Source organism: Pezoporus wallicus, unplaced genomic scaffold (genome assembly GCF_028554395.1).
Source record: "Pezoporus wallicus isolate ANWC-B61680 ecotype Strahan unplaced genomic scaffold, APGP_CSIRO_Pwel_v1 scaffold_2584, whole genome shotgun sequence".
NCBI lineage: Eukaryota > Metazoa > Chordata > Aves > Psittaciformes > Psittacidae > Pezoporus > Pezoporus wallicus.
In genome coordinates this window covers 3,106,012-3,121,017 of record NW_026642851.1, presented here as the reverse complement: position 1 = coordinate 3,121,017, position 15,006 = coordinate 3,106,012, and the positions used below count along the sequence as shown (strand labels likewise).

Below are 15,006 nucleotides of genomic sequence, written 5' to 3'. Positions count from 1 at the left end.
TAAGGCACCTTTTAAATTATGTTGTCAGCTGTGTCAGTAAAAATTGATTCTGATAAATGACATGTAGGAATAATGAATGAATTTGCAATTTGAGCCCAAATTACTTTTCATCCAGAATATGTAACAAGATGAAAGTTTTATTCTGAAAGCAACCTTGTGTATTTCCACAGGCTCTGAGTTCTTTGGATGAAGATGACCCAAACATTCTGCTAGCTATTCAGTTATCATTACAAGAATCTGGCTTGGCCATAGATGAAGAAACTAGAGACTTCCTAAATAATGAGGCATCTTTAGGAGCAATAGGTACCTCTTTGCCTACAAGACTGGACTCTGCTCCCATAAGTATAGATAATCCAAGAGGCGCTTTGAGCAGCTCTGAGCTGTTAGAACTTGGTGACAGCCTGATGAGACTAGGGGCAGGCAATGATCCCTTTTCAGCTGATCATCTTCACTCACACCCTTGCAGCGACATAAGAAGTGGATTATACTCAACATCCAGTGATGCTGATTCCAGCAGTCAAGATCCCAATACCAGTGAAAATCTACTTGGAAACATTATGGCCTGGTTTCATGACATGAACCCACAGAGTATTGCTCTTATCCCTTCAACAAGTACTGAAGCAGATGAGGATTCACAGCAACCGAGTACTGAAGATGGGTCAGCAGGTCAACCAAATCTTACAGACACAAGGCTGGAGCCTCAGGAGGAGCATGCACTATTTGAGGATGCACTCAAAAATGAAGGCAGAGGAACCCAAACAGAGGAAAGTACTTCTGAAGAAAACATTATTCCAGGTGAAATGGGATCACAAAGTGGTGATAGTAACAGGGAGGTAACAAGCACGCTGGATGCTTCAGGAGATGCTTCAAGTCAGACTCCTCAAACCTCAAGTGAATGGATTGAACATGTGCATCTGGTATGAATAAAAACTAAATCTGGAGTAAATGAATGGCAGTGACAGATGGTACAGTATGTGGAGTAAGCATTATGGAGGCTTTGATCCACATAATTACAGCTCAGCTGTAACCACTGACGTAACATCGGATTATTTAGGAGTTCTCTTGAATTGTAGTTCTTCATAATAATGTGAACCTTTCAGGGAATATCCTTTGCATTTAATTAGGTAGTACTTGCCTTTTTGCTCTCAAGAGGAAGGAATAAGTAGGTTGTACTCCACATTCCTAATACGATGCAGCATCTGTTTAGCCTTAGGTTGATGATCCTTAACTTGAAAGTACAGATTAAAGGCTTACACTGATGATTTTGGTTGGTTTTCCTAAGAAATAGTTTATTCCATTTTTTAGAACTCATTCTTTCACCAAAATAACATTTAGCAGTTTGTTTGCATTTTGGTTTTTTGTTTTCTGTAACTTTTCTTTACTCATTTTTCATTTTTGTTAGCAGTGTGAACGGAGGTATTTAATGCTTCTCCTTAGTACTGCTCCAGGAACAAGTTTTAGGGGATATTCTTTCCCACTAAAATCAAAGATTTTTTCATGTCTATTTACAGTCCAAATGTGCCAAACTGTGAATAGTTAGCTGGCAGTAGCCTAACAAAACAGTGCAGTGTTACTCTATGAAACTAATCCCACAATTCTTAGCAGTGAAAGAAACCACTGGGTAGCATTGCTTCTCTAAATTAAACTGGCATGTGTTGCCATGGTGACTGCATTTAATTAAATGTAGCCTGTATCTTAAGTTAATAAAACCTAATGCTGCTGTTAAACAGTTATTTTAAATATTAAAATACAGTGAGTTAGCCACAGCTATGCTGTATTTTAAGAGACACTTTAATGGAAGTGCAATCATAGTTCTTTCTTTTCATAATTCTACAAAGCATTCTATGCACTAATAGTGCAATTACTTTTAATGATAACATTTTATAAAGATGTAGGAATACAGGATTTTCATATATCAGCCAGTCCCACAATTGAAGTTCAAATAACGCATTCTGCTCAACATGTTACGGTGCCTTTGCCTAACCCAACCGGATAGTTGCCACAGTTAAACAAGTAATTCAAATTCAGTGTCTGTTCTGGAGTAACTATGCTATTAATTGCAAAGACCTCCATAAAACCACCCATGGCCTTGCCTTTACAGTAAATAACTAAATGTTCAGTCAGTGTTTTCGCATAAACAAAACACTGCTAGGTATTTGTTCTATTGCACAATACTCATTTGCTGTGTGATTACTGTTTAGTGTAAAAAAATAAAGATAAAAAATAAAAAAGAAACCACAAAACCCCTTTTCCTAGGTGTTGTACCGTGAAAAAAATAAAAAATACTGGTTTTAGATTTGCTTAAAAGCATCAATCTACAGTTAGTGAGATACAATGGTACAGTATGTAATTACAACTAGAGTAAGTTGTTCAAATGGCTGTTTTAATTACATATAATCAAAACTTGTCATAACACGAGCAAATGACATACACTCCGTTTTAAGTTTTGCTTAACTGTTACCAGAGATTTGTTGATATGATATAAAAGTTTATTACTACTGAGTGTGTATAGGCAAGTGTCATAATAGCAGAGTTTATGTATTGATTACTGTGAGTTCAAGTGAGTGTTTTGGTAACTGATTCATGCCAATCCAGCTTTTGAACCTTGAAGTTGCAAGGTTTGTATTAGTAAAAAATTAAATAAGAATATTTTACCCTTACCCCATAAAAACTTCGTTCATTTTGCAAGCATCTTTAGAGAGAATGGAATAGAATAGTCTCAAATAACTTCAACTTTTCCTCTAGCTGCCCTGTTCCTGAAATAATAATAATCCTTTGGACATCTTTGAAAAATACCTATTTTAAATTGTTCTGTGATATAAAATCCTTCAACTAAAGCAATTCTTGGTGAATGGTTACGAATTGGTCTGAAAGTTGTTTAACTCACATAGCTTCCTTGAATTGTAATTTCTGAACAGAAAGATTCTCACAAAAAGATCGTGTATTGCATTGAGATGTCTTGCAGAGTTACAGTAAGATATGTAAGAATGCTTTCTGTGAAGATTGTGAAGTCTGTGGGTTCTGGTTTTTTGTAATTTGGTTAGGTTGTGCAGTATATCCATTGTTTCTGTGTTACTCTTATGAGCATGAAATTAGCCTATTAAATTTGTATTTTCTTGGTACTTATTTTAACACCATAGTCATTGACTTTACAATTCAGAAATAAAGTTTGGCAAGACTATTTTGTAAACCTGTTAATTTTATAATGTAAAAAAATTACTCTAACCTTGAATTGTTATTTGCACTTTCATAGTCTATACTTGATACATTCCCACTTTATATACAAGTAGGATACTACAACCATGTAGATGTTTGGCCAAATGAATGCTGTTAATAATATGTAAAATTCTTTGATTAAACATTTATTACTTAAACTAATTCCGTTCTGTCTCATTACATTTTGGACTTACTGTAGCAGATTAAGACTGATGACAGACATTATTAGGATATGTTCAGTCCAGTGGCAGAGTAGCTGGGGAGCACATAGTAAGTTGAATGTTTTGACTTGTAAATATCAGGTACCTATATTCATTAAGCTTCTAAAACAAAATCTAAAATAGACGATTTTGTCTTAATTGCTCCAGTAATACCGTGTACTTGCTTTTTTGTGGAGAGTAATGCCTTGTCATTACAAACGGTGCTAAAGAGAGTGGGGGGCTCCTTTTTCAGGGAGATCCTGTTAATTAGTGTTACTTAAGTGCCACTTAATATCCAGGCTCCTTTTTTGTTACCAGGAAATTCCAGGTTACATTAAGAGGCACTAAACTATTCTGTTAATTGCTACAGTAATTTAATTAGCTTCCTTGACAAGCATGCCAAGATGCGGGAGAGCTTCTGAAAGCTAATGTATGAGGTTGGATTAGTCACCGCAAGGCACTTTCCATCACCTGCTGCTGTGGTGTCACTGCATATGCTGCAGTCAGCAAAGACTACTAAGATCATGAGTATCACAAGAGAAATTTGGGGGTTTATGGTATCTAAAACATACTACTAGACAAATCTAAAACATAGATTCTGAGGTGTTTAAAATCATGACAGCATGCTTCAAAACTGGACACCACCGCAGCCCAGTTTCAGAGATGTGTTTGTCAGGGTAAATCTCACCATTGCCTTCACCTCCTTTCTGCCCCTCTCCCAGCACATACAAAGCATCCCACTGTAATACTCAAGAGGCTCTAACAGAAACTAGAAAGATGTAGATGTGGTGCAAAACTGAGTAATTTTAACCATCTCATCCCCCTAACTGAAGAGTAAAGCACAAGATGTGCATCAAAAGGAGGAGATGGATCCCCTGCAAATGTTGCATAAAGCTGTGTTTGCTGTCAGTCTTTGTATGAGGACAAAGCTTGGCTTTCTGCAATGGTATACTTCCACTTCAAAAATAGGCAAGTAAAGAATTTATACTGTTCTCCAAATATATAACAACATAAAACAATTTAAGTAGTTTATAAAAAATACTGAAAATAGAATAATGGAGTAAAAAACATGTTTCCTATCTTAACTGCAAGGCCGTTTTTACCTCAGCTCTTCATAGACATGTAATGTTACATCTCACCAACAAAAGGTTAAAGTTAATTGTTAACAGGATGTGTTCTTTTAAAATTATGCTGCTCTTGACCTTTACAGAAATCCTTTCTGCAGTGAAATACAAACTTGAGAAGGTGTTCTGCATATGTTTGGGTTTGTTTTTTTCTTTTAGATCATTTGTGTGAATATCCAGATAAATGGAATACAAGCAAGAAAGTATTCAATATATCCAGATAGATGTTCAGTACTGCAGATACATCATCTTCAGGATTCAGATGATAGTGATATTTTCATCTAAGCAGAAGCATCTTTTCCACAAGATACCGGAAAAGAGATGGGGAATTTTATCTTGGGGGTTTTACATAAGAATTGTTCACTACATAAGAATTATTTACCTTTACCTGAATAGTTTTAAGGAGTATTTGTAAGTTTATGAACCCAAGGAGTTTCCTGTGAGCAACAGTGAGAATAACTATGCAAATTATTCATCAGTTATATTTTGGCCCCTGTAACTTATGCTCTAATTACCAGATCAATTTTATTTACCATGACCTACTTGAAAATAGGTCTCACTGGGACACCAGCATTTTTACTCTGCAGAGGCCAGAGGCAGTCCCTACTTTTTTAGCATGGCAGCTCATATAGCCAACATCATCACCTTCAGGGATGCAAACAAACAGCAATGTCATGTTAATTAGCCAGCTGAGATTCACTAAAACAATTGTAAAGAATACTAGGATTTGTATATGTTATAGTCGAAAACTTCACATTCTGCAATTTAAGAACAAAAATAAAACAACAACAAAACTTCTTTTGAAAAAAAATACTTTAAATTTCTGGTCAGGCATCTGGACTTGGAGGCCCTCCTGACCATGATGTCTTTATTCAGCAGCAGACACTACTTCAAATAACAGTTCTGGGTTTTGAAGCACATATAGAGAATGTTACGGAGAACAGCAGTCCAAATTCTGCTTGGCTATAATTTAGCCATCCAATCCCATACCGTGTTGTTTTAGATAAATTCTGTCCTGGAAGGCAGTAAAGTAGTTTCTTTAATGATCTAAGTAAAGACCACATTTCCTCTATTTGCACAAAGTGAGCACAATATACATGGCACAGAAGCTTTAGGATGCAGGCCTTTATGATATCTATAATGTTTATTCATTATACAAAGAGATATGTAAGATATTTAGATGAAGTAACTTCCCCTTGAATAGAGCCAGACTTGATGGGCTTTTGCACTTTTTGCTACTATATAGCTCTTCTCTGACATTGTGTTAGATATTTAAATTAGATATACTATCAAAATACTGAAGACTATGATTCCAATAGGACATAACCTATTTGTAGCTACTGTTAAAAAAAACAAAGGACAAAGCATTTTTCATAACTGATTTTATTACTCTCTGTAGGCTTAAACTGGAAATCTTTACACTGAAACAATAGCAATTTGTTACAGAAAGAAAATGTGTCCTCTCATCATTTCCTATTGCACTGCTATTTTCATGCTTGTCAGCCCTTCTAAGTTTTGCAATGTGCTGCAAAGCTTCATGGAAAATGAGGTATACTCATAATTGCCTCGTACTCCCAATTACACTTGCTGTTGCAGGATGGCACAAAGAATGCCAAAGGCCAGAGTGGCTGAGGTCAGAACCGGGAACATTTCAGGTACTGCAGTGAAGTCCCACTGGAAATACTAAATGAAACTCTGGCTCAGTTTATTGCTTGCTACAGCAGGTCCTCTGGCTAATGTATGAAGAGAGAAAAAAAGTCTGAAAATTATACCGTGGGCCTGCCACTGTTAAGGAACTTGGAAAGGCTCCAACTACACAGCTCCTTGGAAACAGGGACTCCCCATGCAATACAGAGAACTACAGCCACGGAAGGACTTGAGCACCACTTTAAAGAACACAGCTGAGACTGCATCAGAAGCAGTGGGGCTTCATAAAAAACTGCTACAGTGACAATCCCATGTAACCTGTTATGTGCAGCTGACGGAAAAGGACAAACTTCTGGTTTTGAGCTATAGAACAGTAATAAACTGGCAACGGTAAATAACTGAACTTGGTTTGCACTTCATATGCAGTTTTCTACAACTGGCAGATCTCCTTTATATAGATTTACTAATTAATTAATTTTTACTGATTAATTAAAGTCTATATGATTAACAAGTTAATTTACATGCACAGTGGTAATGTGCATGTTGTGCCTTCCGGCATCTGTATTGGCTTACAGCTGTCATATTGGTTTATAATGGAGACATGAAAACATTCTGTAACAAAAATTGTGCATAAAGAAAATGAACTCCCAAAGTCACAGTTACCAGCAGTATCTGCTTTTGTCACTAGTGCAAAGAGAGAGATAATCCCAAAGTCAAAAGTGACGTGGTTACCCAAGGACCACGTCATTGCATCACCATTGGAAAGGCTAAAACTAAGCCTGAAATGTTTCTAGTGGCACACAGTTTAGCTGGAACCACCACTTCAAATCCTGATTGAGAATTTACCCCAAAACTGATCCAAGATCCTCAAGAACTGTTGCAAACGAAGCACAAACAGTAACCTCTGAAGATAACCTGTTAAGCAGAAAGCCTGTACTACAGGATCCCTGTTTGCAAGAAGATATAATGGTGAAAAACTGTTAGTTGTTACCAAAGTACATCCTGAGAGCCTGAACTGACAATATATGACAAGTGCGGAAGAGCTGACTTTTGTTTAAAAGTGCATTTTTGCCGCTCCTGTATCACAGAAACATGTTAGACTACAAATAAAGTAACTTGAGAGACAGCTTTAATGTTCTTTAAAAGAACAAAGTACTTGTAGTCATGGTACGTTTTTTCTGCCATTGCTTTACCTAGCCATGTCCCACAGGGCCAAAAACCAAACCTCACAAAATCGGGGGTTAACAGCCCAGGAACTATGAACAACTTGAAAGGAGGTGAAAGTAAAATAGAGTTACATTCAAAACGAGGAAATAAATTTGGCACCTGAGACAAGAAAGGCAAAGCTGGTGGAGAGGGGTGCAAGAGGTTAAGTGCCGCTGCCCATGAGTCAGTACCAACCCAGGCAAGCACCCCAGCCACTGCATGAGGGGAGCAGCTGTAAACAGATCACTGCAAATAACCTCTGTTAATTATGCAGTTGTTACCACACCACCAGTGAGTGAAATACCCTCTATTTTACATAAGAGTTTTCTTTTAAGCAAGATCATTTTCCTTTATCTAAAATGTTATGAAGATGATTTGTTCCTTGTGTTCACTGAGAACAAGAAAAGGAAATCAACTCAACTTCCACCAAAGGTTTAAATGACTTCCAAGGATGAAGGCCGAGTAAGGAAATTAAAAGGCTGCAAATCCTCATGCATGAGTGGACATTTCTTCCACGACATCAGACTAAAGAAATACCTACCCGGCATGGCTTGGGACCATATAAGTGGCACCGGTATGAGGAACCACTGTTAGATCCATGGTTCCCGCATTTAGCTCGGATATGGGACCGAGGGCCCGTGTAAGAGGGAGTGTTTGCTTAATGAGGGCTGAAGCTCCTGTGTGAACCACTGTCGCTGTCCTCCTGAATCATGACAAATATTTTCATCCCTCTTCTGTCCTCTGATTTTCTGGCGACAGGAAGGGTGACAGCTGTGCACCTTTGTGCGGTGGGGTCTGACATCGCTCCGCAAACAGGAAAGGAGCAGGTACCAGCGGCAGCCTCTGTGCTTTGATATACCCATTGGCTGTCCCCCTTGCCTGCCGCTGGCTCTCACCGGGACTGCTCTCTTCGTCACGGCTTCTGCTGAGGCAAGAGACGTGCCCTGCTTGGGACAGGAACGCCTTCTCTTTGGGACTGAAGCCAGCGCTCGCTGCCTGCCACTTCTGGCAGACACAGCCTTCAGGCTGCCGAGACACGGACCCCATGGCTCTCCGCTCTGCCCCTGCAGCCTTCCCGGCAAGCCGAGACCCAGACCCCGACCCCGCCGGCAAGGGTGGGCCGCGCCGCAGGCAGCCTCTGCCAGGGCCCAAGAGCGGCGGGCCCGGCAGCCGGCGGTGCCCCGCGCGGCTCGGCACGGCGGGCGCAGACGCCGGGCAAGGCGAGGCCAAGCGAAGGAACTAGACTGAAGCCTCTGCCGGCGGCAGGAAGCGCCCCGCAGCCAGCAGAGGGCAGGGCCGCAAGCCAGCCCGCTCCTCCCGCCGCTCCACAGCCACATCCGCCGCCGGCGGGAAGGGAAGGGGCCGGCGCCGGGGCCGGTGCTGGCGCCGCGTCCCTGCCGTCTCGCTACCAGGGGCCGCGGGCCCCGCCGCCGGCCGCAGGATGCCGCTGGGTCTGAAGCCCACCTGCAGCGTGTGCCGCAGCACGTCCTCCTCCATGTGGAAGAAGGGCGGCCAGGGCGAGATCCTGTGCAACAACTGCACGGCCCGCTCCGCGCCGCCCGGGCCCGTCGCCTTCGCCACCACTTCCTCCGCCGCGCAGCACAGCAACGGCGGCGGCGGCGCCGGGAAGCAGGTGAGAGCGTCCGGACCGAGTTCCCCTCTTGGTGCCTGGGTTCTAGCGGCGAGGGCAGGGGCGGCACGGCCGTACCCGCGCCCGGGGCAGCGCCCTCCCTTGTGCTTATTCGGCAATTTCCCCCCAAGAGCAAGCAGGAGATCCACCGGCGGTCCGCGCGGCTCAGGAACACCAAGTACAAGTCGGCGCCCGCCGCTGAGAAGAAGGTTTCCACGAAGGGCAAGGGACGGAGGCACATCTTCAAACTGAAGAACGTAAGGCGCTGCGGGGGTCGCTGCGGCCGGGTCGGGAGGCGGCGGGCACAGGGATGGCGCGGGCAGGTCCCGAGCCCTGTCCCGCCCCGCAGGGAAGCCTCCCGCTGCCTTGGAGCACAGAGGGAGCTCACCGAAATCACCCTGAATCCTGGGCGGGACGTGGTTATAACCGCGGCCGTGGGCGGTTTATTCCGGGGTAGCACGGGCGCGCTGGGCTGTGGTGCACCGGTCCGCACGGCACCCACTCCTTCGTGCTCGTTCCCTGAGGGAAGGAGGTTTGTGTAACTAGAAACAAGTTAGTTTAGTCCTCACTGCGCCGCTTGAAATCCCCGGAGTGGAAATGTTGGCTTTATTTTCGATTTTAAAGTGCAAGCGTTTGAAATGTTTGCACCTGATTCTTTGTCTTTACTACCAGAAGGTAATGTATCGGCATGTGGGCTAAAAGGGAAAAAAATCAGCCTGGAGTTACATGTCTGGCTTGCGTTAGTGCTCATGATTTTCCATTTCTACATTCTTTTTTCAGCCCATCAAGGCTCCTGAATCTGTATCCACTATAATTACAGCAGAATCAATCTTCTATAAGGTATGGTTTCTGAAATTTGTTTGCAAAAGACCTTGCTGTTCCTATTTCCAATTTCAGGAATTACCGCTGATAATGAAAGCACTGGGGGTGCTTTCCTGTGCTTCCTTGCCTACCAGTTGTGGAGGATTTTGCTCTGCCTTATATTATTAGGTTGTCTTGCAGGGTAGTTTACTACAGTAGTTTACACAGTTGTCATTCATTGTCCCATTTTCTTTCAGGAAAGAGATGGATCTGGTTTCCTTAGTGATGATTGCAGTGAGGGTTTTTAAACCTCTGACTTCTGCTTTTGTGCAGAGGTCAAGCAGAAGTGACTGTAGCTGGTTATTTAAATTTGTATGATGTTTCCTACCGTAATTGCAGAGAATGTTGCCTGTAGAGGGGATGGGTTGTGCTGCGCTAACGTCTAAACTGGCTCCTGTTCCAGAGCTGAGTGCAAGCAGCCTCCAACACCCTCGCAATAAGGTCTGTCGACTATTGCAGTGAAAGCAGAAGCAGGCCTTCACACGTTCATGCCTGAGAGCATTTTCACCAGCACGACAAGGTGTTAGTGTTTCAAAGTTCTGAAATGTGCCTTTGTTTCCTGGTAGTACAAACCAGCCGTTTGAAATGCCTTTTCCTTCACAGGAGAGGTCAGGATAGCCAATAGGAGACTGCACAGCAAGAAGAGAAGTGGTACACTGGGCTGTATATGCTCTGTATACCTGATGCTTCGTGTGTGGCATCCCAGATGAATCTCTGCTGTTGACTAGTTCAAAAAAGAGTTAACGCTTTTTCTTTATATTTGGGGGGAGAAGAGGGCTGTTTATCAGAAATTCCAAAAAATTACATCAGAAGTTTTATTTAACCCAGTCTGTTTATGCAAAACGTTTCTATTGTGGTACTTTGCTGTGTTATCAAGGAGGTTGTTTGGGGGTTTTGTATTCGTGCTATCTTAAAATCCTCCTGGCTAATTCTTGGCAAACTCTTGATCTGTGCAGTCACTGCAGTGTGCTGTGCAAAGCTGTTATAACATGAAGTGAGTTGCCTTTGCTGCACAGCCTCACACATCGCAGAGCACCACAGAAGGAGGTGGATGTGTGTTTTGGGATTCCTTTACATTAAAGTGAGTGAACTTCACACACAGGGAAATTACCTGTTACTTGTTCTGGAAGATGGTGTTGCATCCTCCTGCTTACAGAATGAAACTGTCTACTCCCAGGCATGGGGTGACTACACACAGTGTGGATGCCTGCTTAGGTGAGACAGTACTCAGCCACTGTCCTTTTGCATGTGGCCGAATCAAGGCTATCTTTCAAGATTGGGGTAATTTGAGATAATTTAAGATACTGGTACTTAAGAGATGAATCGTGATTGCAAAGTGAAGCTTCTAAAATCAGATTGTTTGATTTAATTATTGCTTGTGTGTCTTCTAGGGTGTATACTACCAAATTGGAGATGTTGTTTCAGTGGTTGATGAGCAGGATGGAAAAACATACTATGCTCAGATCCGTGGGTTTATTCAGGACCAATACTGTGAAAAGAGTGCTGCGCTCACCTGGCTCATTCCTACACAAGCCAGCCCCAAAGACTGTTTTGACCCAGCATCCTATATCATAGGTAATCTCTAAGCCTTCATTTTATACAGCTACTTATATGTGCCTTGACTAATGCAGAGTTGGTTTACTTTAAATGAACGTTTTAGATTGTTGAGATTCGCATTTTAGACCCTGATCCTGTAAGCATCTCGTTTACTTCAATAACCATTTTTATCTTTCATATGTATATAAAACTATGAGCGCTGCTGCAGTGAGTGTGATTACCTGAGTGTTTGTGCTCATGAGCACAGTTACAGTCTTGCAACTTTAAAGATCAAATGACTCCATAGACAGAATCAAAGTTATCACAGTATAAACCTGATGTACCAGTCTAAGCTGTTTCTTTAAAAATGACCTGAATCAGCTGATCTCCATCGTGGCTGCTTAAAATACGTAACAGTGCAAACACTGCCATAGAGAGTGTTCTGCTGTTGATTATAAAATGAATAATTCAGAAAAGTCCTTTTGACAGGCAGGCCACAAATAGTGTCTGTTTAAAAAATATTAACTAAAGTACTTCACTCAAATAACTGACTGCTTCAAATGCAGGGGGAGAAAAACCCAAAAAGAGCAGACCAGCAAAAATAAAGGTAGAGGTTTCTTCTTGCCTAGTATTTGAGGCTACTTTCCCAGAGAAGTCATTGGTTGAAAAGGCACATTTCTCCAAGGGATGTTGGCTGCTGTTGAGTATTTTTAAGTAAGTAAGTCCTGCATTTTCCCTTTTTATGCCTTAAAATTTTGTCTTTGAAGATTATTTCTTTTTCCGTAGGACCAGAAGAAGACCTCCCAAGGAAAATGGAATATTTAGAATTTGTTTGTCATGCACCTTCAGAATATTTCAAATCTCGATCGTCTCCCTTCCCCACTGTTCCCACAAGACCAGAGAAGGGCTATATATGGACTCATGTGGGACCTACTCCTGCAATCTCCATTAAAGAAACTGTTGCCAATAATTTATAATTTTTTAAGGAATACTTTGGACACGAGTTACTTTGGGTGTATTCGCAGGTCTGTGAACCCCATACAGGAAGTTTAAAATAATTATAAAATGTTCATTTTACTTTATGGATTATGGTATTTATTTTAAATTATATCAGATTTTTAAAGTAGAAGTTTTCATTTCATGAGTCATTTGTGTGCTCTGTTCTTCAGAAATGATTGCTCATTTGGGGGCAAAACCACAAGTATCATGTTAACTATGGTGAGCAAAATTCTGAAAGCTGCCTTTAGTGTTTTTATTTGCTGACTTATCTTCCAGAAAAGGGAGTTAAAGACAAACTCTTAATTATCCAGCACTTTATATACTTACTTTAGTTAACTGTGACTGCAGTTCTTGTTTACCTCTTGAATTATTTAAGACTAGCTTCAGATAAACACTGAGCTTGGTCAGGGATACAGTTAACAGTTGTCTGTTACACTGGACAGGAGCGATCCTTGTAGACTTCTCAGACTAAAATCTATCATCCTCAAGGCAGTGCTCTGTTAAACAGTCACCTTTTAAGGGGATTCTGTTGCACCGATATCTATAGCTACCTGCTGAACTTTGCTTATCTAAGGGGATACATTTATTGGAAAGCTGGTTGCAGATTTAAAGATTAATGATATTCGGCTTTGCCATCCTGGCATCCCTGTGGCATAAATATATCTTGTTTCCTGAGCAAGCCAGCACTGACCCATAACTGGAGTTTCTCATTCTTACTGTGTGTGTATTAGCTTGGTCTCTTAAAATTCATTTTGAATTGTGGGGTTTTTTTCAGTCTTTGCAATTAATAATGACAAGAAACATAGCCCCAAGTAACTCAAATGAAAAAAAAGGATGCTGGGACTCTTCATTAGGGACTGTAGTGATAGGACAAGGGGTAATGGGTTCAAACTTAAACAGAGGAAGTTTAGATTGGATATAAGGAAGAAATTCTTTACAGCGAGGGTGGTGAGGCACTGGAATGGGTTGCCCAGGGAAGTTCTGAATGCCCCATCCCTGGCGGTGTTCAAGGCCAGGTTGGACAGAGCTTTGGGTGAGATGGTTTAGTGTGAGGTGTCCCTGCCCATGGCCGGGGGGTTGGGACAAGATGATCTTAAGGTCCTTTCCAACCCTAAATATTCTATGATTCCATGATTCACAGTAGTCAGAGTGACTCCCTCTACTCAATGTGTTCCTTCCCTTCTCTGCAGTTCGCAAGGTTTTCTCTCGGGATCACTGTAAAGTCCCTGTGCTGGTTATGCTTTGGCATGATCCATGGAGCTGTACTCTTCTGTTGGCTGACCTCTTTAAAGTTCAGCGGCTTTCCTTGTCAAATCCTTGTAGGAAGAGGGAAGAAAATGATGCTCACATTCACTCCTGGTTTTTTGGGTTTCTACAGTTTACACCAAATGAAAAGTACTTGCTTGCCATTTGCTTTTTGTTTGTCAATGAATTGTAATATCACAAGGACAGTTTAGAGAGATACCGGTGTATGGATTGTGATCTGAAGTTTGTTTCACAGAACGACCTGCTGATGCATAGGTCTCAGCACCCTTCTGCATCACACAGCAGGTCATACTGACTGCAGGATTGCCTTAGTAATTTGAAAGCTTGAGCAAGAGAAAAGAGTTTGGAGCAAGATAATGTCTTATTCTTGTGAAAAATAATATGTTTTATAAGTATTCTACTTACAGTAGCAAAGAGCAGAGCTCAGGTACAGGATAGAAAACCTGGAACTTCTGTAGGAAGAAGCAAAGAACTGTGAGCACTGCCACCATGAAATGAAAGCAGAAATGTCATCCTTCACTACATTTGTATCACCAGCAGCACTAACTTTAAGGAGGGTGTATTCTCATCTGATTTCAAAGGGGAAAAAAAAAAAGGCATGAAGAACCACACTGTAAAAGCAAAACTATCAAATAATGTAGTAGGTAATGTAAAACAAAGGTGAATCTGCTTCAGTTCTGTCGCTTACCTAAGAAAGGAGGTCTGCACTCAAACATTTGTTTCATTTGCTGCAGGGTGATTGATACACACCAACTGGTACTCCCCCTGACAGAGTGATTACAGGTACTGCATGGTATGGGGTAACTCACATTGGTATATCTAAGGAAGCGCACATGGAGTTGCTTGAAGTGTTTGACATAGTCATGTGTGTCAGGGTTTTCTGGGGGACACCAAGCACAGTGAGACTGTCTTCAGCTGTAGTTGGCCAACTCATTCTGAACCCCCCAAGATTGTTAGGGATGGTGATTAACAAACTAACATCAGTGACATGCATAAAGATAAATCCTGAAATTGCTGCAGCTGAATTAGGTCCCTTTTGCTTCCTTTTCAGGTCTGTCAAACAAGTATTCCATTATGTATAGAGATAGTCATGGATACTGCTGCAAGGACTCTCAAGATAATGAAGGCATGCAACAAGGGAACCAGATGTCTTCTTTCAAATTGATGTAGGCCATGTAGGCCTTCCTCTTGTCAATGAGGCTTGAGAAATATGTAAATAGCTGCAAGAGAAAAGATCTAAAGGAGCCTCTCAGGGTTTAATACCTGTTTAATTTGGTATGAGAACATCTGAAATACAAGGAGAGGGTAAGAGCCAGGACTG

The 15,006-nt window shown here is 41.5% G+C and overlaps 2 protein-coding genes across 6 annotated transcripts in view; both read left to right on the top strand.

Moving 5' to 3' along the window:
* Positions 1-3,378, top strand: part of ANKIB1 (ankyrin repeat and IBR domain containing 1) — a 96,248-nt gene extending 92,870 nt beyond the window's left edge. For all 5 annotated transcript variants that reach the window (XM_057432886.1, XM_057432887.1, XM_057432883.1 and 2 more), the window contains one exon: positions 171-3,378. In XM_057432886.1, the coding sequence (XP_057288869.1) occupies positions 171-923 (753 nt within the window). In that variant the 3' untranslated portion in view covers positions 924-3,378. The remainder of the gene's footprint in view (positions 1-170) is intronic.
* A 5,341-nt stretch (positions 3,379-8,719) lies between these two features.
* Positions 8,720-12,497, top strand: GATAD1 (GATA zinc finger domain containing 1). The gene is made up of 5 exons (XM_057432752.1): positions 8,720-9,026; positions 9,155-9,280; positions 9,804-9,863; positions 11,276-11,459; positions 12,207-12,497. Exons 1-5 carry the CDS (start codon positions 8,835-8,837, stop codon positions 12,395-12,397), a joined length of 753 nt encoding a protein of 250 aa, XP_057288735.1. The 5' UTR covers positions 8,720-8,834; the 3' UTR covers positions 12,398-12,497.
* Positions 12,498-15,006: the final 2,509 nt, after the last annotated feature.

Excerpts from the sequence above, each read along its gene's own strand:
- GATAD1 (XM_057432752.1), top strand. The coding sequence starts at position 8,835 with ATGCCGCTGGGTCTGAAGCCCACCTGCAGCGTGTGCCGCAGCACGTCC. Across the intron at positions 9,281-9,803 it reads ACATCTTCAAACTGAAGAAC|CCCATCAAGGCTCCTGAATC; the intron begins GTAAGGCGCTGC and ends TTCTTTTTTCAG. Across the intron at positions 9,864-11,275 it reads CAGAATCAATCTTCTATAAG|GGTGTATACTACCAAATTGG; the intron begins GTATGGTTTCTG and ends TGTGTCTTCTAG.